Below are 27878 nucleotides of genomic sequence, written 5' to 3' on the forward strand. Positions count from 1 at the left end.
GCTTTAAGTTTTCAAAATTATAATCAAAATAAAGTATTTTTAAGCTGTTCATTTAGTGTTCCTAAGTGCTTTTTCCTTTCTTTTTTTTTTAAAGATTTTATTTATTTATTTGTCAGAGACAGAGGGAGAGAGAGCAAGCGAGCACAGGCAGACAAAGAGGCAGGCAGAGGCAGAGGGAGAAGCAGGCTCCCTGCCAAGCAAGGAGCCCGATGTGGAACTCGATCCCAGGACCCTGGGATCATGACCTGATCTGAAGGCAGCTGCTTAACCAACTGAGCCACCCAGGCGTCCCTCCTTTCATTTTTTTAATGGCAATATAAATATTTGTCTAAAACATATTAGTGGCTCTTTAACAGCAGTTCGGCATATAGTACATATCGAAGTGTAAATGAAGTTGCAACTGAAAAACTTGCTAAAGCAATTTGTAGTTTAAGAACCATTGCAAGAAAATAACGGGCTTCAGCACATACAGGTAGGATTTTTATGTTCCTTAGGAAAACAATATTTCTTCTGGGAATATCTTACTTGTATTTTTTTTCTGTTGTTTGCCCTAGAATAGAATACAGATTAGTAGGTTGGTATCCACATTTACTTTGCTTCATGAGTTTTCCAGATAACATAGACCTCTGAAGTTCCTTTCTAAGAAAAAGAATCCTTTGACTGTAATTTGGTTTCAAAAAAAGAAACCACTAAAATGTAACAGTGAAGTTTAATGCAAATCAAACCATGTTACTAGTCAGTGATGTTTTTGTTTTCTTGGGGTTATGGAATTTTGGGATTTTGCAAAAGCCCTATGAAGCATAAGCTATAACTACAGTTAGTATGAGGAGTCAAAGGTTTGATTATAGTCCACATAGTAGAAAATACCCAGTAGTGCCAAACTGGTTTTAAGTGATACAGTATTCCTGATTTGGTATCATAGATACCAGTTTATAAAATTGTATATTTTTCTCAGCTTAAAATTTAAAGAAATTCTACTTTCTCTTTTGGAAAGAGGTTGTGATAGAGGAATTATGCCTCCTTTTAAATACTAGCATATTTGCTTTTATGAGAAAAGACTCCCAATTGGAGGGACTCACAAGTCATTAGAAACCACATGCTTTCTGCTACTCACTTCTTTTACCATTAACATTTTTTAATAACTGGAAAGCATAAATGATTAGTCAGGAAATTTTAATTTTGTAGAAATTCCCCAGGAAATTAATGGATCAAAGTTTTACTTTTTAATTGATTTTGTAATCATTCCTATAAGTGTAGTGGATATTAGATACAAATAGCCTGATTTCTAGTTTTTCCTTTGTATTACTGCATATAAGGCAGAACCATTTTGTAGGTCAAAAGTGATTATAAGTTGGCAATTTTATTTGGATCAACCTAATACTATTCGTCTTAGTTAACATGAGATATATAGTGATATATCTATAATTTCATATATAGATATATGAAATTTGTCTTATGTCAATTACAAATATGACCCAAGGTCCTTTTCACTGGTCTTGAATCCAAGATATTTTGGCCCTTTGTAGTTAAAGCACCATTAAACAGCAAACACATAGTATATGCTTTATCCATTGCATACATTAACTCATTTAATCTTCATGGTAACTCCTTTTGGGGGTGTTGCTTTTATTTTATAGATGAAAAAATAAGTATAGAGAGAATAAGAAACTTACCAGGGTCATCTAGTTGTTATTAACCATGTGTAGTTAGGGACGCCTGGGTGGTGTAGTTGGTTAAGCATCTGACTTTTGGTTTCAGGTCAGGTCATGATCTTGGTATGGTGGAATTGAGCCCTGCAATGGGGCTCCATGCTCAGCCAGAGTCTGCTAAGTTTTCTGTTTCCCTCTCCCTCCCCCACCACTGTGCACTCATTCTCTGTCTAGAATAAATAAATCTTTTAAAAAAATTGTAGCTAAAACATAAAATTTTGTATTAAGGATTATTTATTTATTTATTTGACAAGACAGATCACAAGTTGGCAGAGAGAGAGGGAGAAACAGGCTCCCTGCTCAGTAGAGAGCCCGATGTGGGGCTCAATCCCAGGACTCTGGGATTATGACCTGAGCTGAAGGCAGAGGCTTCAACCCACTGAGCCACCCAGGTGCCCAAAATTTTGTATTAAAGACTTTATTTCTAATGCTTAAATATTTATTTTCTTACAGATGGTATTAACAAAAATTGACAAATCTTCCAAAGGACATCTTTTAAAACAAGTACTTCAGATCCAGAAATTTGTTGACAGTGAAACACAAGGATGTTTTCCTCAGTTGTTTCCTGTAAGGTAAGAGCTGAATTATTTTGTAACTTTATGTACTAACATCCTTTCGTATTACACAGTATTTCTTAAATTGAGGTATCTCTTAAAATAAGAGGAGTTTGGAAGACTATGCACTTAACCATGATTTACTGGTACAATCCATCAGTGTTTTTATTTTTTCTTCCTTCTATTTTGTCTTCCTTCTACATGGTAGGTATCTTCCCTGTAGGTATCTTCATTCTTTCTGCCTCATCCTAGCTCAATCCTAGATCACAGCAGAAATAAAAACTTCTTACTTTATAAAATCAGCTAAATAACAGCCACAATAAAGATACTACCATGCATTTCTCAATTTCAAAGAAAAATTATCTTTATGGTAGAAAGCCTATTCAGGCTGTGAGGAATAAAAATTTTTCTTTAAAAGGACCATATGTAAATAAATGCTTCCTTTAAGTTAGAATTAAGCATTGGTAGCAGATAGAATGGTTACTTCTAGAGCTGACAATTTTGAGATATTTGATAGAGTTTAGTGATGAAACATGAGTTTCATATACCTTGGATATACTGTACCTTGTACTAGAGCCGAGATACAGTGCCACTCCCATTTGACTTTCTTACTCTCACTTCTTTGTGGAAAGTAATAGAGTATTTGCAATGAGAAATAATTAAAAACAAGTAATAGTTGTATATAAACTGTCCTCTAATCAGTCATTCAAGGTCCTACCAATCCAGATCACATTTAAATTGTTTGTAATTATGAACAAGCCTATCAGAATCCTTCGTTCAGTCATTCCACAAAGTGCTCTTTTCCCTTGACTTTCTTTCAAGTATTTATCTTGTTCACTTGTCTGTGTCCCATCTACATAATGAAGACTCCTAAGGGCAGGAATGAAATCCTATTTCTTAGAGCCCTGAGCATTGGCATAGAAGAATAGCTATTCTTTTAACTGTTTAATAAGAAGGAAGTGAGACCTTCACTAAAAATGCAGCACAAACATAAGATGGACAGATTATGGCTTAACAGCAGCATTTATTGGGGAAAAAATTAAGTTTTAGTTAACCGTAAGCTGAATTTGAATTAACAGTTTATTGGAGCTGGGGAGAAACTGACAATGTTTTCTTGACCTACATTAATAGAATTATAGTGTTCCAAGCAAGGAAATGATCTAGCACTAGCTCCACACTGCTTTGAGCTACAGGCCCTCAGACCAATCAGGATAGACTGTGGCTAGACATTAAGAACTAGAGTTATCTGAAAACAGATGGTCTTGGGGAAGGTTACATCATTCATAATACTCACCTGGTCCTCACAGTCAACATCCCTATTTCCAGTTACGGTCACAGGTCAAGGAAATGAAGTGGGTTGCAGAGAGGTAATTGTTTAAATAGAAGGAGCATGGGCTTTGGGGTCAGACAGCCTAGATTTTGCATGGTTCCTCTACTTCTTGGCCATAGATTTTAAAGCAACTTACTTCATTTTCTGAGTCTGTTTTCTCACTAGTAAAAATATGATTGTTACAAGGATCAAATAAAATGTATTGTGACTGATGCAAACACAGCCACATAATAAATGTTAGCTTCCTTTCTTGCCAAGTCAGTAAGTAGCAAGGTTAGGCCAACAACCTGTAGTATGATTCTCACTACTTTTTAAAGATACTCCCTTCTTTAGATACATCAGCATTCTCTCCTGTATGACCCTGGAATCACTGCTGCCACTGTACTTGCCACAAGTGACCAAGGCACTGTAGAAGCCATACAAGTTTAAGTTTAATTGAGATGCAGGAACCTGGTGACTTCCAAGAACTTCAACATGTACTGTCTATAGAGCATTTGGCATACTATACTATGTAGCTCTCAAAACCCAACTCAGAAAGTAGCGTTATATACATTCCTTGGTTTTATGTGCAAGACCAAGTCCTAGTCCATCCATCCAGAAAGAAGTTTGGCCTGTTCATGAAATAATTATTATAAAATAAGTCGGGTTTTATTTCCTTCTTATACGATCCTTGTAGGAGAAAGGGGGAATTATAGTCCAGCAAGCTTTCGCCTATAAGGCTTTGGCAAAAGTTAAATGCTGAACTTCATGTCAGAACTCTGTCCCAGCTGAGTAGGGATTTGTAAATGGAGTAAAGCCCCTAATGATGCTGGCATCAATCTGTTTTTATAGCTGTCATGGGAGAAATATGTAAGTAGGTAGAGTATAATTGCTTTCTATATAGTGGAATTCTAAGCAAAGACAATGGACTCTAAGGACAAAGAAAATCACATTAATTGACAAAAATTGACAAGATGCCATAATTAGTGTGTGGACAATCTAACTTCTATTTCTCCTTCAAGCTATATAACTTCACTTATAACCCAGAAATCATTATAGGCTGTTCTCAAGCAAGCAGCTTTGGTCAAAAAGTCTAAAATGCTATTAAGGGAATTAAGAGTACAGCAGGAAATATTTTGCCTGTTTTATATACAGGTATATATGATTCTTGTATCCACAAAAGTCATAGTGTATTCATAAAAGTCCATGTATCCTGAGAAATCATGTGGTCACTTACAGCTGACATATGGATGGAATTAGTAAGATGAGTAGATAATAATAGACACAATAGTGGTGATTATGATTTTTTAAAATAACCAAAAAAAGGTCTAAATTACCAAGGTTGTTGAATCTTTGTCACAAAAAGAACAAACTAAAGAAATCAAAACTTATAGTCTGGAAAATAAAAAGCAAAATAGAATATATTACAATGATATTTTTCACAGAAATAGAACAATCTTAAAATTTGTATGGAACCATAAAAGACCACAAATAGCCAAAGCAATCTTAGAAAGAACAAAGTTGAAGGTATCATGTTCCCTGATTTCAAACTGTATTATGAAGTTACAGTAATCAAAAAGGTATGGTACTGGCATTAAAAAAAGACACATAGATCAATGGAACAGAATAGAGAGCCCAGAAATAACCCCACAAATATATGGTCACTATGACAAAGAAGCCAAGAATATAAAATGGGAAGAAGGCAGCATCTTCAGTAAATGGTGTTGGCAAAACAGAAGAGCCACATGCAAAAGAATGAGACTTAGATTACTGTTTTACACTGTATATAAAAATTAACTCAAAATGGATTAAAGACTTGAATGTTAAGGCCTGAAACCATTAAACTCCTAGAAGAAAACAAGCCCTTAACATCAGACATGGCAATGATTTTTTGGATTCAACACCAAAAGCAAAAGCAACGATAGCAAAAATAAACATGAGGGACTACACTGAACTGTAAGAAAGCTGCACAGCAAAGTAAACCATCCAGAAAAGGAAAAGGCACCCTCCTGAATGAAAGAAAATATTTGCAAATCATGTATCTGATAAGGGGTTAGTAACTGAAATATATAACTCCTATAACTCAATAGCAAAAAGAAAAAAAAAAGATTAAAAAATGGGCAGAGGATCTGAATAGATGTTTTTCCAAAGAATGCACACACATGGCCAACAGGAAAAAATGAAAACAAAGATGCTTAGCAGTACTAACCATCAGGGAAATGCAACCAAAACTACCACAATGAGATACCACCTCACACCTACTGGAATAACTATTATCAAAAAGGCAAAAGAAAAAAAAAAAAAAAAGACAAGAAATAACAAGCCTTGGTGAGAATGTGGAGAAAGGGAACCCTTGTGCACTCTTGGAAATGAAATTAGTACAAACACTATGGAAAACTGTATGAGATTCCTCAAAAAATAGAATTACCATATGATCAAAAAATACCACTTATAGGTATTTCTCTGAAGAAAACAAAAAGTCTAATTTGAAAAGATACCTGCACCCCCATGTTCCTGCAGCATTGTTTACAGTAGCCAAGATATGGAAACAGCCTGTCCATTAGTAGATGAATGGACAAAGCAAATGTGGTATATATATATACAATGGAATACAATTCAACCATTAAAAAAGTGAAATCTTGCCATTTGTGACAACATGGGTGGATTTTGAGGGGATTAAGTTAAGTGAAATAAGTCAGGCAGAGAAAGACAAATATCACATGATCTCACTTATATGTAGAATTTGAGAAACAACAAAAAAGCAAAATCATAGATACAGAGATTGGTGGTTGTCAGAGGTGGAGGTTAGGAGATAGGAGATATGGGTGAAGGGGATCAAAAGGTACAAACTTCCAGTTATAAAATAATCAAGTCATTGAGATGTAATATACAGCATGGTGGTATTTATACTGTATTGCATATTTGAAAGTTGCTGAGAGCAGATCTTAAAAGTCCTCATCACAAGAAAAGGAAGAATTATAATTATGACTGGTGACAGAAGTTAACTAAATTTTACTGTGATCATTTCACAATATATACAAGTACCTAGGCATTATGTTGTACAACTGAAGCTAATATTACATGTCAATTATACCTCAATTTTAAAAAAAAAAAAAACTTAGTCTGCTTAATAAAAGGCAAAGTAGTAGATATGGTGAAATTTTTAGGATCCTGAAGGAAACTGATCAAATAATGTGTATCATCAGATTTAGAACACAAGAGGCTGGTGGAAGAAAGGAAAGGTAGAACAAATCAAGACATTCTGTTTCATACATGGAACTCAAAAGTTTTTAAGCAGTTTTTAAGTTAGATGAATTCAGGTATGTTACTACATCTTAAGTAAAGAAGAAAATTTTTCTTTTCTTTTCACAGTTCTGTGACCTATTCTGGAATCCATCTGTTGAGATGCTTTATAGCAGATATAACAGGGAATCTTAAGACTGATGGCTTTGGCCAACTGGAGTTGAATACCTAGAATTTCAACATTGTTTTAAATGTTGTGTATCTGTAATTTGCAGAAGGAACATTTCAGCTTTAAAACCTGCATCAAGCACGAATGAATTTGTGCTGGGGAAAAAGATCTTGTAAATAATTAAATTGTGCAGTTCATTAGAACAGATACCCTTCTTATTTTAACAGCGTTTCTGTTTTAACAAACTGACAAACGAGCATATGGAAGTCCATAATATGAAAACCTATTTACTACTATGTAGAGAATGGTTTTTATTGGGCTTTTGTCTTTTAAAGAAAATGTCTGTTATGTATATTTAAGTATTAAAATGGACTAGGTAAAAAGGGGCTACTTTTCTGTTGAGCACTTTCAGGTAGATGGAAGATAAATGCTTCTCTTTATGCCTATAATTAGTCTTTTTTCCGAGTCCTTATTTGAATATAAAATATTCTTGATAAAATTCCAGTCAGTCCATGCTGAAAACATCAATCTTTTCAGACTGGGATCATTCACCTTCAAGTGAACAGAGGATTCAGAATCAGAAGATCAGAATTTAAGTTCCAGTTCTAGTATTTATTAGTTTGGGCTTTGGGCAGATTACTTGATTTCTCTGCCCTTAATGTATAACTCACAAAGCTACAGAGATTAAAATGGTATTGTACGTGTAGAGAATATCTGTATACTCTATATATTTGTAAAGTGAAACCAACGAAGAATATAGCAAAATTCAGATTTATCACAGAAAGCCTCTTGTCATAGAGGAGGTAACATTTTCTCTACTGAAAGACAAAAACCAAGAACTAGTTTTTTTTTTTTTTTTTTTTTTAAAGATTTTATTTATTTATTTATTTGACAGAGAGAAATCACAAGTAGATGGAGAGGCAGGCAGAGAGAGAGGGAAGCAGGCTCCCTGCTGAGCAGAGAGCCGGATGCGGGACTCGATCCCAGGACCCTGAGATCATGACCTGAGCCGAAGGCAGCGGCTTAACCCACTGAGCCACCCAGGCGCCCCCCAAGAACTAGTTTTAAGTGAGAACACTGATATTTGCAAAAGGGAGAAGAAAAAAGTTGATGGACCAGTGTGAATTGGTACAGTAAGATTCAGAATGGAAAGATAAAGCCTTACTTTGAGCTAAAGTTAACAGAAAAATTTTTTATGAAGATGCTACTGACCTGTTCATGTAAGTGGCATAGCTTTTCAATGTGAGGCTGAATATTAAGATTATAGCAGTAGCCCTCGTTAAAAACTAAGTCTGTAAAACAAGTTTGTGGCTTTTTTAGGGAATTCAATTGTGAATATATTTTCAGTTTTATAATTGATAATCCTGGTCTATTCTTTTTTTTTTTTTCCAAAGATTTTATTTATTTATTTGACAGAGAGAGATCACAAGTAGGCAAAGAGAGAGAGGAGGACGCAGGCCCCCTGCTGAGCAGAGAGCCGGATGTGGGACTCGATCCCAGGACCCTGAGACCATGACCTGAGCTGAAGGCAGTGGCTTAACCCACTGAGCCTCCCAGGCGCCCCAATCCTGGTCTATTCTAACCACCAGTGTTTTAAGCTGAAAGAAACAAAAAACTTTATGTAGGCATTCACAAAGTGAAATATATGGTGACAATAGAACAATCTTAGAAGTCATCATTTTGCCTGCCAGTATTACTTTACTCCTTATCTTAGCCTTGGTTCTCCTAAAAGCAGAGCCCAAGACAAGTTTGCATATAGTCATTTATTTGGCAAGTGACCCCAGGGAATAGGAGTGATGGAAAAAGGAAACAGAAGAAAGGAAAGTCAACCAATGATGCAAGAGTTGGACATCACATAGGTACTAGTCTTGATCTTGAGGCACCTTTTGGGGAGACTTAGGAAACATGCCTCTGTGTTGCCTTTGAAGTGGGGAGAAGGTAGCTCCACACTTCTTCCAACTTGTGCATGCCTAAGTGCCAAGCAGTTCCGGCAACTTGTCAGGAGCATGAGAACATCATGCAAAGTGCAGTTGTCCACTCCTACTGGAAACTGGTGGCCACAGGAGTGGCTGAAGTAAGGCCAAGAGGATTTGGGCATGGGAGGTCTCACCACAGTGCTCTTATGAATGATCTAAGTGTTTTAATGCTACCAGAGGGGTAAAACCGGTATTCACGATGATACTAACAGTATTTTTTTTTTCTTTTTTGGTTGGGGTATGGAGACTAGAGGGAGAGGGAAAAAAGAGAACTTTAAGGGGGTTCCACACTCAGCACGGAGCCCAACATGGGGCTCAGTCTCATGACCCTGAGATAATGGCCTGAGCTGAAATCAAGAGTTGGGTACTTAACCAACTGAGCCACCCAGGCACCCCCACTAACAGTAGTTTCTAATCTAATTTACTAGTAAGTTATGGTTTGTATATTTTAGATTTTACTTTTAAAAATTTAAGACGTTGGAATTTTAAGTTGTTTGGAAAGATTAACTGATCTAAGATATTACATTTCTTATAAATATGTATAAAATATCGTTTGGTGAACACATGTGAAGCTTTTTTACTATTCCCCCAGAATTCTAAGGAGCAAGAGAGGGGAAGAGGAGATGAGGAAACTTACTCCAAAGGAACATTAATTAAGTAGAAAAAAGTGATAGGCCTGTAGTTCAATCCAGGCTCTAGCCTCCATAGACAAATCACTGAACACTCTGGTTTTCTCACTGAGGGAAAATCTCTTTGAACACTTCAAGTTTCTGATTCTTGAACAATGATGCCACTTCAGATGAAGCAAAGTCCAGGGAAACTAACTGTGTGGATTCATCTGCAAATGAAAACAGAAGCAAGACTGGACCTTAAATCTTAAAATCACAGAAGCTGATGGCTATGGCTAGACTTGTTATAAATGAGATCTCCCTAGTATTATCTGTGTTTTAAGGTACTAAGTAGCTACTATCACTTGGTAGCAAGCCAGGAAAAATATAAACAATGAAAAGGGACTAGAAATGTATTAAGAACTTTGAAGTAAATCAGGATGTTTGCAAGGCTTCAGGAAAAAAAGAATCTAAAGCGGTGTTTAACTCTGCTTTATAGGCTACTTGCATCAGATCACCTAAGCACCTTGTTAAAAATGCAGGCTTATAGGCACCTGGATAGCTCAGTCAGTTGGGCATCTGACTCCCGATCTCGACTTGGGTTTTGATCTCAGCCTCCATGAGGTCATGCAGGCTTCTGTCCCCGTCCCTTGGCTGTGTTTATCAGTCTCTTCAGAAGGGAATCTGCATTTTAAACAATCCACCAAGTGATTCTCAAAACGAGAACCCCCAGTAGAGATAAGTGGGAAAGGTGCAGAAAGAACAAGGCCAGATAAAGAATGGAACGGAAATAGAGTGAGGATGGTGAAGGAAAAGGGTGGGTATGATATATAATGGGGAACTGTTTTACTTTTCTATAAGTCTACATGTAACAGAAAACTTAATACAACCTTCTTAACAAATAGAAGCTTACTGACCTAATTCTAATAAACTAGAATATTTGAAAATATGTAAGATTTACCATCTCTGGCAATGGTAAAACAATATAAAATACCAGATGGTAGCATCAACATTAAATTATTGATATATGTGTGGCCTCATTCCTGGTTCTGTTTTGTGTAACTAAGCTTTATTTTTTCATTTAACTTTCTTATCTACTTCTACTTTGCTATCTTCTTTGTATTTCATGTATGGTTATACATGTCACCTTACATCCTTTTTGGAAAAGTTTATTCAGAATCACTCACTAGCACCCAAATAAGTAAACCAGAAAAAAACCCAAAAACTTTTAGAGAACTCCAAAAGCATTTTAATTCGCCCTCCTGTGAGATAAGTTTATTCAGAATCACTCACTAGCACCCAAATAAGTAAACCAGAAAAAAACCCAAAAACTTTTAGAGAACTCCAAAAGCATTTTAATTCGCCCTCCTGTGAGATAACTATATTCCCAGTCCCTGAGAATATAGTTAGTGGCAAAATTTTTTAGATCCTTATGATGATCAATTCTAATTTATAATCAAGTCAGCACAATCATTAGAAGCTACAAATATGGGTATTCAGAGATGGACTTACCTACAACGGAGCCAGTTAAGACCAAAGTGACTTTTCAAGCACTCCTTGATACTTCCTAGGCCAGCTGACTCCCTATATAACCCTAAAGCACAGGGTAGGGTTTTATAAACCTAATTTCTCAGTTCTTAATTCCCTGGTAAATCATAAAATTATTCTGTTTTTCAGGGACCCACCAGGTTTAATCAAGGAATTATATCTGCTTTTCAAGGACAGGATATGGTAGATTTCTTTTTTCATCTAAACCCCTGGCACAAAGTCAAATTCAAAATTTGACTATTTAATATTCAAATAATTGTCAGTTGAATGACACAGAGCTACTATAAATGTTTATTGAACTGAAACGAACTGCTGTACAATGTTACACTAAAGCAGCTCCTCTATGAGTCCAAGTGGTACTTCCAAGTCTTTCCAGATTTTTTTTCAGCAGTTCCACATAAAACAGCAGGACACCAGATCAGTTTGTTAAGCACTTAAATGTCTCACAAATGAGCATCTAAACTCCCATTAAAGCAAAAATATCATCAATGTCATCTGTCTCCTTAATGGTTCCTGATGTATTATGTTTGTTCATTTGCAGTATTGTCCATGAATCAGTTTCATTTTCATTGCTTCCTGTAAGGTTTTCATGAATTTGTTTCTCTTTAGTTTGTAGGACAGGATTTGAAATTCTGCTACTCAGGAGAAGCTTACTGTTAGGGGAGAGATCAGTTCTCTGAACTGTATAGTGCGAGAGTCTCCATTTACTGCTATCTGTAGCATTCTGAGTCCCTTGAGGGGATGGCTGAATTTCTTTTGAAAGAGTTAACTGCAACTTTCTCTGTAGTTTCCTCTGTTCCAGTAAAAATCTATTCTGAGATCTTCTTCGTCTCACATGACGCTTTGAAGTTTTGATTCCTGAGACACGACGAAGGCAGTTGCAAATAGATGTTTTTATGCACTCTAATTTCTTTGGCAAACTTTAAAGGACAAGAGAAAGGCAAAATCTGGGATTAAGACACAGAAAGACATTTTCAAAAACGTTTGTCTCCCTTTTTGTCAACTCCTAAAAGAAAAGTACACAAAACTGTATACAGGTCCTATAACTGTGTACAACCCCAGAATCATCACAAAAAATAAATAAGAGCTTCAACCCAAATCTGTTTTCAGAGCAGTTTCCCTCTGATTCAGATTATAGTCAAGTATGTCCCCATTTTGTTCCCTAAGTGAAGTACCTCCTACAACTGCCTAGCAAGGTAGCTGTCAGATAGCTCCCTGATAACCGCCAAACTGTTCTTAATGTAACAGGAGTGGAGCTGGGGAAAGGATGTATCACAAATAGAACATCCGCCTGGATGCATTAATCTATATCTGGATAAGTAACTTCATGTTGTAGCAGGGAGTGAACAAGGGAAAAGGAATCAAAGTCAGAGACGGAGTTTACCTAAGAATGAGAAGACAGAGCTTCTGGCTAGACCACCTGATACCCTGGGCTGCCCTAATTGTGATTCATATATCTTCCTCAAGTGTGGGAATTCAGAACTCAAATTGCTGATTATTTTAGGTGCTTTGCTTCTGAATAAGGTATACTGCGACAAGGTACATTACATTGTCTTGTAATGTACTTGCTAACTGCCTCACCGTGTTACATTTCAAAAGATTAGCATGGATCCGTAACTTCTACCCCTGTCACTCCCCCTTTTACTTTTTAAATAAATATATAACTTCGAGGAAGCCTTTATAATGTAGTGATTCAAGACCAGTTTCCAAAAGCTTTTCTTGTCTTACTCTAAGTGGTGATTTTTAAGTGGGGAGAGGGTAAGTGTACCTCCTAATTAAAATGGAAATAGAAAAATATGCAAACAGAAGAATCAGAGGATCTGAATTGAATTCTAGATCTCCAGATGTAACAATCTGAACAAAATCCCCTATATCCTCAGCTACAAAATGGGAATAATACTGCCTACCTCAGAGAGTTATGGACATTATGCAAATTTCAAACATACTACAGCATATTGAAACAGCAAAACAACAGTACAAAAGAGCAGGTTTTTTTGTGGGGTAGGGAATAATGGTTTAACCAAATACCACTTTGTTACCCTTCTCACTAACTCTTAATTGTTATCATCTCTGTCTCTTCTACCCCTTCTCCATCTCAGGCTGAGTTCCACCCTACAATGGATCATTTTTAGATGGCTACAGTTCTTTAAAGGACCTTAATGTAGAAACCCTTCCAACAATCCTTTCCTTAGGAATACTTAACTTCTCCCCCAGCTCTCAATCAAAACTTGTTCTTGTTAATCTTTACAGCCTTTTTTTGTCTAAAATTGTTATGATGGGCATCTATTATTTTTTCAATAAAAATATAAAACCCTAAGGCATCTGACTTCATTATAATGCTTCAAATAATACTGACTCACAATCAAAGATAACCACCCTTAAGCAGTTCTGTGAACCTAAGAACCAGAGGGAAAGGAAGAAATCAATACATGGAGAGTCTGGCACTCACGAACAAACATTACCTAACCCTAAGCCCAGAGTCTGGTGTGTACTTCTGCTCTCACACCCTCATCCTGCTGCCCTGAAGCTGTCTCTCCTACCAGAGCAGGAGTGAGAGCTAGTACTCCATGAGGATTAAGTCCATCTTACACAATGCATCCCCTGGCTTAGCATCCCACAAACACTCCTAAGGCTTTCTGAATGAACAAATGGAATGGTGAAGAATATAAATAAATAAATCTAATTAACCAAGTTAACTTTCTTCTTCCCAGTGATACAGCTGTGACCAACAAAAGCAAACAAAACTGCAGTTTGAATAGATTGTTCTTTTAGCCCCCCTAGGGGGGCTATCCCATTTTTCAGAAAGCTAACTTGAATATATATATACTTTTGCCCTAAATAACAACAGAAAAAATAAAGGAATGGAATTCTTATTATATACCTACCTACACCCTTGAGCTTCCACATGTTTAAGCCGGTTACTTTTAAGAAGTTTGTTACCCAGAAAGGAGGCCAGAGCCTTGAGTTTTTTGCTCCTGCACCACAAAATTGCTGTTTGGATTTCTTCAGAAAGTTGAATAAAACTCTCAGCCTCTCGAAATCTCTGCACAAAACTTTTGGCACAGGGAGTTCCTGTTGCTTTCTGAGAAGAATGTTGGGTAGCCTTTAGTTTGGACTGAGAACATTTTAAGTTGGTCTCCTGAAATATGGAAAGGTGAGAAAAAATATATTGGATTTCCTACTGACTTGCAAATATATAACCAGAGAAAAGTTGACCCCTATGAAAATTAGAAATGTCTTTTTAAAAGAAGGAAAACTTTTAAAGCTCACTGTGCTTTCCTTTGTCTTAAAAAACAATGGGAAGTCATCAGAGAGGAAGACAAACCATGAGACTCTTAACTGTAGGAAACAAACGGAGGGTTGCTAGAGGGTAGGTGGGTCGCGGTTGGGGTAACTACGTATGGGCATTGAAGAGGGCATGTGATGTGATGTGCAATGAGTGTTATATGCAACTGATCAATTACTGAACTCAACATCTGAAACTAATGTTGGTTAACTAATGTTGGCTAGTTGAATTTAAATTTTTTAAAAAACTTAATTTTTTTATCCACTGCTACTAACACGAGATTTTTTTCCTCCTCTATGCAACAACAGACCACATCTATAACTGAATTCAGATGCGAATCATAATACAAATATTCTAACACATACAGCTATTTAATCTATACATAAGAATGAAACTGAATAAATACTAGTCAAGGTCTATCTGGTAGGGAAAAGAAAAATCACTGAAGAGCCCTTTCCCTTGACACTACTAGACTATCACAAATTTGTTTTTCACTTATTTCTATACCAAGTTACCCTCCTCAATGATGGGTCAAAAATGTTACTGAAAATGCACAAAGGGATGATGCTGAATGTGTGTTAAAAATGCTTAACTGAGCAACACTTCCAATTCAGCCATCTTTTGATGTGTCTCTTCAACCCCATCTTTCTATGTTAAGTAAAGTCTGAATTATACCAGCCTTCATTGTTTACAAAAATATGCCACTTACTAGATCTGCTTTCATTTTTCATTCAAAACTGCTCCCAATTTCTCATAAAAAAGTAGTAGAAAATATAAAAGTCGAGACCTATCAATACTTAGTGTTGGTAACTGATAAAAGAAATTTGACCTTAGAAGCAAGCTGAGCATGTTAGTGCTAACTGTTAAAACTGTGGTAGTGAGGGGCTCCTGGGTGGCTCAGTGGATTAAAGCCTCTGCCTTCAGCCCAGGTCATGATCCCAGGGTTCTGGGAGCGAGCCCCACATCGGGCTCTCTGCTCAGCGGCGAGCCCGCTTCCCCCCTCTCATCTGCCTGCCTCTCTGCCTATTGTGATCTCTGTCAAATAAATAAATAAAATCTTTAAAACAAAAAAAAACTGTGGTAGTGATTAGTCATGAATAGGGACTGGGGACCAACCAAACGGCTTTAAAACCAGCTTACCCAGGAACAGATAGATGGACTGCAGAACTTTCAAGGGTCAGAGAGCCATAGTTCTTGAGACAGAGTTGACAAAACGATTTGGGGGACTGATATAATGATAAAGAACAAAGACTGTGAAACCAAACTGTCTGTGTTCAAATCCCAGCTTTGCCCCATACTTGCGGTGCGGCCTAAGCAAGTTTCTTGTCCTTTCTAAGCCTCAATTTTCTCACCTGAAATATGGAAACAATAATAATAGCACCAGCCTAACAGGGCTTTTGCAAGGACTGTAGGAATTAACTCACATAAAGCATTTCAAGAGTAAATGCAATATACATATTAGCTATTATTAGGGCTATGATGATGATGATTCCTCCCTCTAGAACTCATAAATTGGACAGAATATAAATCTAAGCTAGAATCCTTATAAACATTCAAGAAAGAACTCTGATTTATCAATAATAAATAAGAATTCTTAAATAGAAAAGAAGAGATCATCCATGTAGGACACCAGGAGAAAACAATCTGAGGACAGATGATAAAAGAAGTAGTTCCCACATGAAAGTGGGTAACACTGATGTATTTATCTGTTGCTAGGTCCAGAACAGAATTTACAGACAATGACTAAGAGGGATCATGTTAAAGCTTGAAGCCTAACCGGCAAAGAAAGAGAAACCTCATGACGAAAGATGAGGATGACAGTAACCATGAGAGTAGTTAATAACATCTGACCACAGTTACGTGCTTAACCGTACTCCAGACTCTGTGCTGAAGACTTTACATGCATGGAAACTGCATAACCCTATGAGGGGCATACTGTATTAGAAAACAGAGGTATGGGCAGGTCAAGAAACTTACATAACGTCCCACCGCTAGTACCAACTAAAGCCAGGACTCAAACCATTTCTGTCTCACTGCAAAGCTCATACTTTTTTTTTTTTTAAGATTTTATTCATTTATTTGAGAGAGAGAGAGCATGAGCAGGGAGCAGAAGCAGAGGGGGAGGGAAAGGGATAAGCAGATTCCACACTGAGTGCAGAGCCTTAATGTCAGGCTCAATCCCAGGATGCCAAGATCATGACCTGAGCCAAAATCAAGAGTCAGACGCTCAACTGACTGAGCCACCCAGGCACCGCCAAAGCTCATACTCTTAACACAATCCACGCCTACAATGGATCCTAGAGACACTTTAGAATTCTAGCAAAACTCTGAGTAAAATGTTTTTGAAGACATTCTATAACCTGAATTTACTCGATGCACTCAGTCCCTTGGGCCTCTATTCATTCAGAAGCTTAGGAGGAAAACCAAGGTGGCACTAAGCTGAGAGCTGGGGATAAAAACAGAGACTCAATCTCTGCCCTTGGTAAATGGTATCTATTCCACAAATTAGCAGAAATCATAAGCCATAGTAATAGAAACCAGACAAACCTGAGTAGCTTTGTGTTTCAGCTGTTTGCAGAAAGCTCTCACATCAAATTCTGATGACTCTTCTGTAGAAATGGAGAGACCACGGATACAAAAACCATTTTCAATATCATTCTATTTTCATACTATTAGCATACTATTTTCAAATCAAATTCTTAAGTATATGACATTTCTTGCCAAATTACTACAAAAGAAATAAAGGGACTTGTAAAAGTCTGTGCTATATAAAAGTAAATTACCTTTGAAAACTTTCTTATTCTTTATTGGCTGTCCAAGATCCACATTATTCTGTATATTGATCCTCATTTGTTTAGCTTTTTTGGAAATTCTGAGTATAGTTTCTTGGTTAAACCTTGGTGATTGCTCTTTTGTTAAAAACAGTTTATTTAACAGTTTAGTTACTCCTTTAGCTGCAAAAGCTGTAGGCATTTTTTTCTTAAAGACCTCAAAATAGGGCTGTCCTAAAAACTCAGCAATATCAGAAGGAAAAGTAAAATCTTTGAAGTAAGGCAGTGGTTGAATCCTAGAGATCTGCTGAAGCAATCTGAACAATGGCTCATATAAAGACGTCAGCCTTTTCAAAACACCTTTATAGAGAACCCTAGAAAAAGACAGGAAGTCATGAATTAGCAAGCAATTATAATTTGCACCTTATGTAATAACCACAATAGATTCAAAGCTGAAAATAAGTATCAGTCTGCCACTATAGATTAAAAATCCTCTAGCACATATTTGCGAAGAGCGAGATTAGTCCAGCCCAAGCAGAAAAACCCAAGTACAAAATGTTACTTAAAACTAAATAAAGTACTCAACGGGAAGGTGTCTCAAAGGGTATGTATGGTTTTAGCTACATGGTGAGATTTCAGGCAAGTTTCAGATTCTCTACATCGTCTCTGTTCTTTTGGAATGTCTTAAAAGAAGCAAAAATTAAAGCTATTTCCATTACAGAAAAGAATAATAAGTTAGCTGTTATTCATTCTAATCTTATTACCTCTAAGAATAAGCAGAATAAACAAGATGATTGCAAATAATACTTGAGAGACCCAAATAATACCTGAGAGACATCAAAGACCTAACCATGAACATTTAGGTTCCCAATCCACCACAAGTAAAACATGAATCAAGTGAAGAAACAGAACCCCTGCACCATCAGCATCCCACGGGAAAAGAAATATGAAAACCTAGGCTGAGTTAGATGAAAAAGAAATGAAGGATTTTATATACATACATACCATAACCTGCTCACCAGCCCAACCATCACAAGGTTTAAAATAATGAATTCTTGCAAGCCTAGGTGCTTCACAGTCAAGCTGGAGAATCAAGTTAAAGTTGGAAAACAAAACCAAAGTAATCTGAATATTGCAAGTTACGTTTACGAAAAAAAAAACAGATGGGAAATAGAATTTTCTTGAAGAAATTAAAGCCTTAATATGTTCTATTTCAGTCATGGAAACTTAAAGTAATATGCACTCTTCCAGAGCTCTCATTATTTAGCTTCTGTGATGTAGAATTTCTAACTGTCAGTGCCCTTAGGATAATACATGCTAGATGGAGACTGACAGTCTCTGGCAATGGCTGTAAAAGGAGGCCAAGATGCAAAATTTTAAACATACATTATAACTTCCTATAACCTCCTTCCTATAACCTCGTAGCTTTCAAACAGAAATACCAATTAAATATATCCAAAGAATTCCAATTCAGAGGAAAGCATTTCAGTTGATCAAGGATACAGAAATGTCTTGCAGCAACAGTCCAAGAAGCGAAGTAACAACTTGCAGGCTCCCAAAATCTTCATGAGCACCAGCTCAACCACTGGTTGGCTAGGAATGACACATGCCTTGGTATTTACAGGCTGATTTTCACTTCACAAAAATGGAAAAGAATGTTATTTTCTGTTATTTTCATTCTTAAACTTCATTACTTGTGAAGCACTTACACAGCTATTTTCAAGGACAGATGAGCTGGAAGCTCCTCTCTGGAATTGACTGACAACAATGTTTCAATATAATCTATCTTGACCCAGGGTTTAGTGTCCTGCTAGTCCCTCCCACAAACCAACAGAGGAGAGATTATCACAAATATGAGGCGCCTCTTATTAAAACAAAATTTGTAAAACTCCTCAGTTTATATAGTTGGGTTATATCCCAACACCAAGCAAAGAAGTCCAATGGAGATCACATTGAAGACTATGAGTTCCCAGCCCACCACACAGACCATTACAAAGCCACTGGCCCACTTACTTGGAAGAAAACAACTCAGACAGATGTTGAATTGAACCCTCCAAATCCATGTTTTTCAAACGTTTTAAACATTGTTCAACCTGAAAGGGGAAGAACAGCTCAAATTTATATCACACAAACATGGCCACTGATATGATCACAAAAGCAAAGAAATGTAAAAGTTCAAAGTATGGAAATACACTCAACACAAGAGAATACCTTCATTTTAGGGTAAAGTAATGTGTAGTGCAAAAACAGCTGCCCCTACTTAAAGATTTGAAATTAACCCAGCCAAACACATTTCTCAAATCAGTTTATAACTAGGAATTTACTATGTGTCAGGATGTCACTGATGCTCTAAAGGGCACCAAAGTAAGTATAAGATTATTCTCAAGATTTTTCTGAAAAACGTGCTTTCTAATAGTGAAACTACTAAAACAAGATAGTAAAGCTAAGAGGTTTCACCTTTATTCAGAAGACAATGGAGAACCATTAAAAATATCAAACCTTGTTTTAGGATGATTACCCTGGCTTTGGCATATAGAACATGCAAGCATAGAGGAAAGACTGGAGTTGAGGAAGAATCAATTAGGATAGCAAGACAACTAAACATTGACAAGTTCTGAAGAAAGAAGATGCAGCCAGAACTAAAAGAAGGGTCTAGATGCAGAGAAAGTTTTGACTGATCAATGGACTGAATGGGAGAGATAACTAAAAGGAATATGCAGAGAAAACAGAACACCCAATTTTTCTGATAGATAATTATTCATAGCTTGGAAGCCAGGAGGAAAAAGAGGTTCGATCTGATATGTTCAACATGAAATACATTCAGGTTTGGTTTTGGAGTAAAAGACTCATAAGGAGATAAAAAGCTGCCCCAGCAAAGAAAACTTAGGGAAAGACCACACGCTCCCATATCTTTCTTTGATGAAGAAATCTCCATTCTTTTTGCCTTAAGTAATGGGAGTAGAAAAAAAACAGAGGATACAAATCTGTAAATTTAGAGAATATGTCTGTTTCACCCCTGTATTCTAAGCACCACACACAATGCCTGGCACATAGAACTTACAAAAAATACCTGTAGAATTAATAAGGTGAATGAATTTATGACCTTATAAGGAATCCAGCTTAGGAGACTTGTCTGTATAGGGTAGTCCCTAAACTAGAGGGCCCAACTGTGTCTTAAACTCTAAATATTATGGAAACCACTTCCCATAACTTGTTATACAGCCATTTAGTCTAAATATTACTGATTAGATTATATGCCCTATAATATATAAATATATAAACCACAACTTTGTTCTTTTTAAGATTTTAGGATTTTCATTATGATTAGGAAATTGTTTCTTAATGCAACACTTTGTCTTGCTCAAATCACTGTATCTGTGAACTAGGCAAAAGTACTATAATTTATTATGTGATATATAATGGAATTTTTCATAAAAATTACCCATTAGAAGCAAGGCTGGCAAAGAATTAAACATAGTACCTTTCTAAATAAATTGCTTTTTGAAATGGTTTCAGGAAAAAAAAAAAAATGAAATCCCACATGCAACTGTGGACTGATGATCTATGAAGTCACAAGTAATTGACTGGGTTTCCCATAATAACAAAATATTAAGTGGCACTGCAATCTCATTTTCATCAAGCAAACATGTTGATTCGTAAACGCAGGGCTTCCTCCTTACCTGTTTGAGGGCTAAATGGGGCTTGTGGCGGCCCATCCTGTTGTGATTGCTGTAAAGGACTGCACATAGCACATCTGTCTCTGCATCTAAGATTTGGTTCTTCAGTGACCGTGTAACAAGACAGCATTCTCTAATTACAGCTGCAACACAAAGGTCTAAACCAGAGATATTTAATAAAACTTAGTATGTATTTTTATGTGAAATTTATTATGTAAAAATACTCTGAAGAAACATCTTCCCTTATTAAGGGGATTAAGAACAAATTAATATAATCAGCTTTAACTACAAGAACACTATTAACAATTTTAAGTATGTGAGAAGATGGAAAATGGTGACCGATGATACAAAGTCTAGAAATCATTAAGAGGACATCTGTTAAACAATAACACGTATCTTCGTATCACATTTTATTATGATTTTTAAGAATTTTTCATACGAATACTTTGCAGTCATTTGGTGTACACTTACCTTAAGTACTTTGATGGTGGGGTACCTGTTCTATGCTTCTCTAAATCCCCTAAATCCCCTATTTTGTTACGTACATAAGCAAGGCAGAATGGATATACTCTTAAAAGCAAAGGTGTGGTATGAGTGTACTATTTTCAGGTAAGAATACATTCAAGTAAGAGAAACAACTGTGCCAACTGTTATGTAATGTATGTAACCGTAATGTAATGTAACTGGAAGTTACACTACTTGATGAATGTTTGACTGAACACGGGGTGCTCAGAATGATATAACAGCTTCCTAGTCTGAAAAGCTGTGAAGTAGATGGAGGAGGTAATGTGTGTCTCTGTGTCACTAAGGGAAGCACTAGCATCCCAGATGGACGGACTACAAAGGCAGATTACTACAGAACAGGGAGAACTTTATTTTGTCCCAACTATGTGAAGCCAGAAAGGACTGCTTTGAGAATGGGGAGTTGTTGAATTTCCAGGCTTAACAGAATCCTGTTAAAGAATTTTTTAATAGAGGAACAGGAAGATTATAAATTGCGCAGGTTGGATGGATGGTGAGGAGGATGTGATTAGATAGGTGGTATTTAAAATGAACTATCACTTAAGTGTCCATTTACCGTATCAGGCACTGTTCCAAATGCTTTCTAACTGTACCTCTTCCTCAAAACAGCCCTCTGAGGCAGGTTCTATGTTTATCCGCATGTGAAAATGAGCTGAGCACAGAAAGGTTAAATAACGACACCCCCCAACCTGCCCACCTCCAGCAGAGCGAAGTGCCAGGATTCAAACCCAATTTGGCTCCTGAGGCACGCTCCTAACTACTGGGCCCTACTGCCTGAAAACAGCCATACCACGGATAAAACACGTTAAGAGCACTTCCCCCTAATGACATCATTAGACGCTTAGGTAGGGAGCACGAACCCTAACCCGTAATACAGATGAGGACTGCCGTGTAAACACAGAGTGCCCCAGCGCCTTCCTAAGAGATCAGGACACAGACTGCAGGGTGAAGGGGGCTGCTGGTGGCCGGAGGGAGCCCAGGCTGTCCAAACAGCACTTCTCCCAGACGCCAGCGGCGTCCACCTCTCTCCGCCCCCCTGGGAGCGGGGCCAGGCCTTAGGCGTCCGTCCCTCCAGGCATGGCGTGCCGTAGGCACAGTGGGTTTAGTGAAGGATTCCAAAGCAAACCAGAGCCCCTACAAAATTCCTAGCAAACTGGGGACCTAGGGCTCAGGAAGTCCCGCCCCCACCGCGCACGTGCGCCGGCCCGGCCGGACGCCGCCTCCGGAAGCGTCTGCGGTTCACCGGGCCCTTCGCTCACCCAGAGCTGCGTCGGGGTCCGGTATGGTCACTGTGCTGCGGCTCCCCGCCTTCGGGATTCTCACGCGGTTCCACGGCTCCAGGCCCGGCCGCACCGTAGCCATCTCGGGAGGTCGGGGAGGGGCGCGGAAGGGCGGAGCTCGGCGAGACCTACTGAAGCGACCGAGGGAGGAGAGAAGAGAGGAAATCTGGGGGAGGGAGAGGACAAGGGGTGGGGCTAGGGCGGGGCCCAGTAGTGGGGGCGGGAGCTTCTCGAATGGTGTACCAAATACAGCGGGCTGGAGAGGATGGTCGTCCGGATTCTGGTCACCAGCGCTTGGCCGGTTATCAGAAGCATTTGGGGGAGTTTGGGGCTGGGAGCTAGGGAGCAGTCCCAGTACTGCTTAATCAGAATCGCCGAAGGGGGGAGGAATCTGCATTGGGTTTAGGCTCCCACACAGGGAAGTTTGAAATTAACTTAAAGGCATTTTACAGATGTAGAAACTGAGGTTACCCAAACACCCCTGTCTCCGCATCAGACATTAGGGAGAACGGAAGAAATTAAATAAAGAGGTTTATGGAAGGTGTGGCATGTGAAACACAGAAGAGGGGATTTACTTTGTCCAAGACAGTCAAGGAAGTTTCCTCTATCTTCATCAACAAACGGTGTGGCAGTTGAAACACAGAAGAGATTTCTTTTGTCCAGGGCCGCCAAGGAAGTTTCCTCTAGCTCCACCAACAGCAAAACCGAGATCACATCAAAGAAACTTAGAGGCCATCTGACTCTCCATCAATCCCATCCTCTGTCAGTGTTTAAGACATGACGGTATCACCAGCTCTGCTGATCCTCACCTCGTTAATAACTTTCTCATAGAGTCTTTATCTTCAGCCACACTGACACTACCTTACTTGAGAAAGTCATCCACTGTAAAGTATAAAAGAGGCAGTCCGTGGGTTTTGGATACAGACCACTAAGATTCTAATTCTAGCTCTGACGTTTACTAGCTCTGTGACCTCAGGAAAGTTATGTAACTCCTCCAAACCTTAGTATCCTTGTAGGTAGAATAAAAATTATAGTCTCTACCTTAGGGTTGTATAGTGCTTTAGAAGAGTGCCTGGCATATAAGCAGATATTTACTGTTACCAGAATTAATACTGTTTAATACAAGTAACCTTGCCCTGTTGAAGCACTTGGCCATGCTCTTCCTACAAGCCTTGCAAATACTAATCCCTCACTTGGATCATCCCTCCGAAATACAGTCTCCCTCAGCTCTGGTGTCATCACCTCTGAGTAATTCTTCCTGAGCTTCCCATCCCCAGTCCTTAACTTGATATAGAGACCCCTTTATATACTACCATTGTGCCTTGAATTGGCCTCTGTATTAGCTTCCTATTGCTGCTGTAATAAACCATTACAAACTTAGTTGCTTAAAAGACTTATTATATTTCTGGAGGTCAGAAATCCAAAATGGATCCCACCAGACTACAGTTGGCAGGACTGGATCCTTCTGGAGGCTCTAGTGAAGGATTCATTTACTTTTTCCAGTTTCTAAAGGCTACTTGCATTGCAGTCCTTTGTTCATGTGTCTATCTTCCATTTTCAAAATCAGTAACATAGCATCTTCCAGTCTCCCTCCATGTTCTCTTTCTCTCATCCTCCTGCCTGCTTAGAAGTACCCTGGTGATTACACTGGGCCCACCAAAATAACCTGGTATAAGCATCCCATCTCAGAATCTCTACCTTCATCACATCTGCAGAAACTGTTTTGCAATGTAAGGTAACATAGTCACAGATTCTGAGGATTAGGATGTGGACATCTTTGGGGAGCCGTTATTCAGTTACCATAGACACTCTCACTGTGTTGTATTTGTATGTCTTCTTCAATGGCATATGAGCTTACTGAAGGCAATACTAACCAATATAGTTCACTAATCTTTATATCTTAGTGCTTAACTGAGAGCCTGGCATCTAGTAGGACCTGAATAAATTTTAATAATTTTACTGAGGTATAATTACTATAAGAGAACCACACATACTTAATGTATAAAATTTGTCAATATTTACTGGTTGAATAAGGGACTAGATAATGCTTGAATAGAGTTTTTAAAAGATGATTAGGAATTTCTCAGACAGATAAGGGAAGAAGGACATCCCTGACAGAATGATGTTAAACAACATGGGTTGGAAGAAGCACTAGTCCTAGGTCAGTATTGCTGGAGCATGATATGTGCTGAGGGGTGAAGCTGGGAGTGGTGGTGTCAGATTCTGGGCAGAACTTGGATTTTACCCTGAAGGCTGGTGGCTCCCCAAACTGGCTCATCATAATTAACCTAGTTAGCTTTTAAAAAATAGAAATTATCAGGCCCCACTTTGGAAATTCTTACTCATTAGGTATGAGTACGTCTCTAATCTTTGTTTTGTTAAAAGCTCCTTTTGATGGTAGTTTGGATTGGGGAGCCCTTGCTGTAGGTGATAAAGGAGTCTCTGAATCTTAGGCAGGACAAATTTGGTCACCTTATATCAAAGAGCACCCTGAAGAACAGATTGAAAGGAGATGAGACTGGGCATAAGGAGGTAAAGGAATCTGTTGCAAACAGTCAAGACACAATTATAGCCTGGATTCAAACATAGGCACTGAAGATGAATAGTAGAACTTATTTAAATGTCTGGTATTTAGATATTTAGTTGTCTAGCATGACTTCTAGATTTTTGCTTTGAGTTTTTGATGTAGCATTCAAAAGTAGAACAGATTTAGGTAGGTGGCAAGGATAATGAGATAACTTTTGATATATTAAGTTTGAAGTCACCCACAGGCTGTCCACAAGTATATGGCCAATTCACCAGTTGAGTAAATGGAACTATAGCTCAAAGTGTGATTGCAAAGGGAGGAATATAGAAATGATGAATATAGGATAATATTTTTAAAAGGTTAGATTAAAAAGGGGAGACCATTTAACTTGTAATAGGGTATTGTTTTGGTTCTCATTAAGATAGTATATCAGGGTTCCACTGTTCAAACAGAATCGATAGGATATATATACATAAATTTTTAAAGGAATTTTTTTAAAGAAATTGGCTTGCACAATTTTGGGGCTTGATAATCAAGTTTGAAATCCATAACGGCAGGCCTAGAGCAGGCGGGAAACTCAGTCAGGAGCTGTAGCTACTACTGTCTATAAATGGGATTTCTTCCTCCTTCTTATTTTCAGAGAAACCTCAGTTCTGTTTTTAGGACTTTCTAAACTGATTGATTTGGGTTTACCCAGATTTCCCAGGATAATCTCTTTTACATAAAGTCAACTGATCGTAGCTGACAATCCCATCTACAGAATACTTTCACAGAAACCCCTAGACTTGTGTTTGACTGAGTAACGGGGTTCTATAGCCTAGCCCAACGGATACACAAAATTGACTATCACGGACAGGAAATTACTTGCTCACATATAGGCTAAAGGAAAGGAGCCAAAGAGTTAGAGAAGCTAGCCATATCATGGAGATAGAGGGGAGAAAATTAATAGAACAAGACCCATTATCCACTCCATAAAGTTTTTGAGCATCAGTTGTTTACCAGGTACCATACTATATCCCAGAGGAGACAAGGATGGGATCAAATATTCAGGTAAAGAGGTTGACTTAAAGATCAAAAAAGCCTTTATGGTCCAAGTCAGGAAGAAAAATAAAAATAGCTTTAGATATGGAGATATTTAGGGTGGGGTGCTAGGAGGATGAGGGACACCAGAGCAAAAGCATCTGTGTAGTCTGTGAGGAGGACTGGCTATCATTACCAAAAGTAGAGGGCAGGGAAATGGGGTTGCCTGTGAACGGTGCATATTTGAAGTCAGAGCTTCCTTGAACTGGGGGAGGGTGGGTAAATGAAAGAGACATGGACTCTATACATTAGACAGAAAGTAAGGTTTTAAGGCCATGCTTGGAAAATTTAGAATCTGTAAAGAAAGACTGCCACAGATACAAATGACCATCAAATAAACAAAACCCTGGCCATCTCATTAGTAATCCAAGAAATACCAGTTAAAATGATTTTCAGGTGTTATCAGAGTAAAAAGATTAAAAAGCATGGTGTCCCATGTTACTAGGACAAAAATTTAGATACAAAATTAACCTTTGTTGTTTTCATAAAAATGGAAAAATTTTAATACTTACATGATGAATCAGTTGGTTTCAAATATTTTGGTAGTTGAATTTTTTTCCCCACAAAAACCAAATATCTAAAACAAGTAAAAGTGAAATTAGTTTTTGAGGTATATGGTAGAATGCAAGGCCTTCCCACTAAGTGTTATAAAGACACTTCGTAGGAACAGTTTTGAAACCCACAGTTGTAAATAAATAAATATGTATTGATGTGAGCAATTTTTGGTGATACGGTAAGGTGTTTTTTAAAGGAACTTAAAAAACGACATGTACAATACAATTTCATGAAAGAATACACACCCATACATTGAAAAAAAGGTCTAGAAGGATCTAAATGAAGGTGTTAACAATGATTATCTTTCCAGCAATGAGGTACATCTTTTCTTCTTCTATGAGCTTATGTGTATTTTTTATTTAAAGGAAAGGAAAATAAGGAAAGAAATATGTGTTAATATTATAATAAGAAAAAATATTTTTAATGCCAAAATAGTGTATACCAGGGCCTTAGGATGTGTGTGTGTGTGTGCAAGCACAGGCACATGTGCCCATGCTCTACACACACAACAGTATATTTAGAGATAGATGCTTTCTATTATGCATCTTACTATGGCCTCTCAGCTTCAGTCCTACCCTTCTATACTTTCCTCTGTGATTCTATGGCTGGGACAGTGCAAAACCAAATCATCTTTGCCAGCTGGTAGTTACATCAACATGGACTGCTAGAGGGAGGTTGAAAGGCAGAAAGAGGAGAAAAGGGACTTGTTCTTTCCTGTTTGCTCCTTTCTTTCTAACAGTATCACTCTGCAATAGCTCTTTATCCTGGGTAATGGCAGTTGGTTCTAGTCCCTGACTCTTTTGACACACTAGCAGAACTTGTTGACCCCTCAAAGGTAGTAGCAGCACCTGGATGGTGTTCTCTGCTCAAAATTTTGGTCCCAATTCTGCACATCCCTTCCTCCAAAACTCTACATTCTGATATCCCTAAACTCTTTCCCTTGTTTTTTTCAGCTCCAGGATTTGTAACTGCTTTTGCATATATGCTTTTCAGTTCTTCAACACCTATTTAACCAGTTCCTTATGTTAAATTCTCTCTGGTGAAATAGGTAGTTTGAGTCTGTT

The 27878-nt window shown here is 37.8% G+C and overlaps 2 protein-coding genes across 6 annotated transcripts in view; one reads left to right on the forward strand and one right to left on the reverse strand.

Moving 5' to 3' along the window:
• GTPBP8 (GTP binding protein 8 (putative)) overlaps positions 1-27878 on the forward strand; it is a 197420-nt gene that overhangs the window by 4842 nt on the left and 164700 nt on the right. For 2 of the 4 annotated variants that reach the window (XM_044251392.1, XM_044251396.1), the window contains exon 5: positions 2163-2281. In XM_044251392.1, coding sequence (XP_044107327.1) covers positions 2163-2281 — 119 coding nt within the window. Of the gene's footprint in view, positions 1-2162; positions 2282-6944; positions 7434-13215; positions 13434-27878 lie in introns of those variants that run through there. The other 2 variants (XM_044251395.1, XM_044251393.1) reach the window with 2 other exon arrangements.
• NEPRO (nucleolus and neural progenitor protein) lies at positions 11394-22805 on the reverse strand. Of its 2 annotated transcripts, none has more exons than XM_044251390.1 (9): positions 22632-22805; positions 20854-21008; positions 19187-19266; positions 18677-18808; positions 18179-18256; positions 17186-17547; positions 16950-17011; positions 14002-14255; positions 11394-12036 (listed from the first exon to the last, which is right to left on the reverse strand). In XM_044251390.1, exons 1-9 carry the CDS (start codon positions 22732-22734, stop codon positions 11574-11576), a joined length of 1689 nt encoding a protein of 562 aa, XP_044107325.1. In that variant the 5' UTR covers positions 22735-22805; the 3' UTR covers positions 11394-11573. The 2 variants fall into 2 exon arrangements, with proteins under 2 accessions (XP_044107325.1, XP_044107326.1); XM_044251391.1 differs by having other exon boundaries at positions 11946-12063.

The sequence above is a fragment of the Neovison vison genome, chromosome 6 (genome assembly GCF_020171115.1).
Source record: "Neovison vison isolate M4711 chromosome 6, ASM_NN_V1, whole genome shotgun sequence".
NCBI classification, from domain to species: domain Eukaryota; kingdom Metazoa; phylum Chordata; class Mammalia; order Carnivora; family Mustelidae; genus Neogale; species Neogale vison.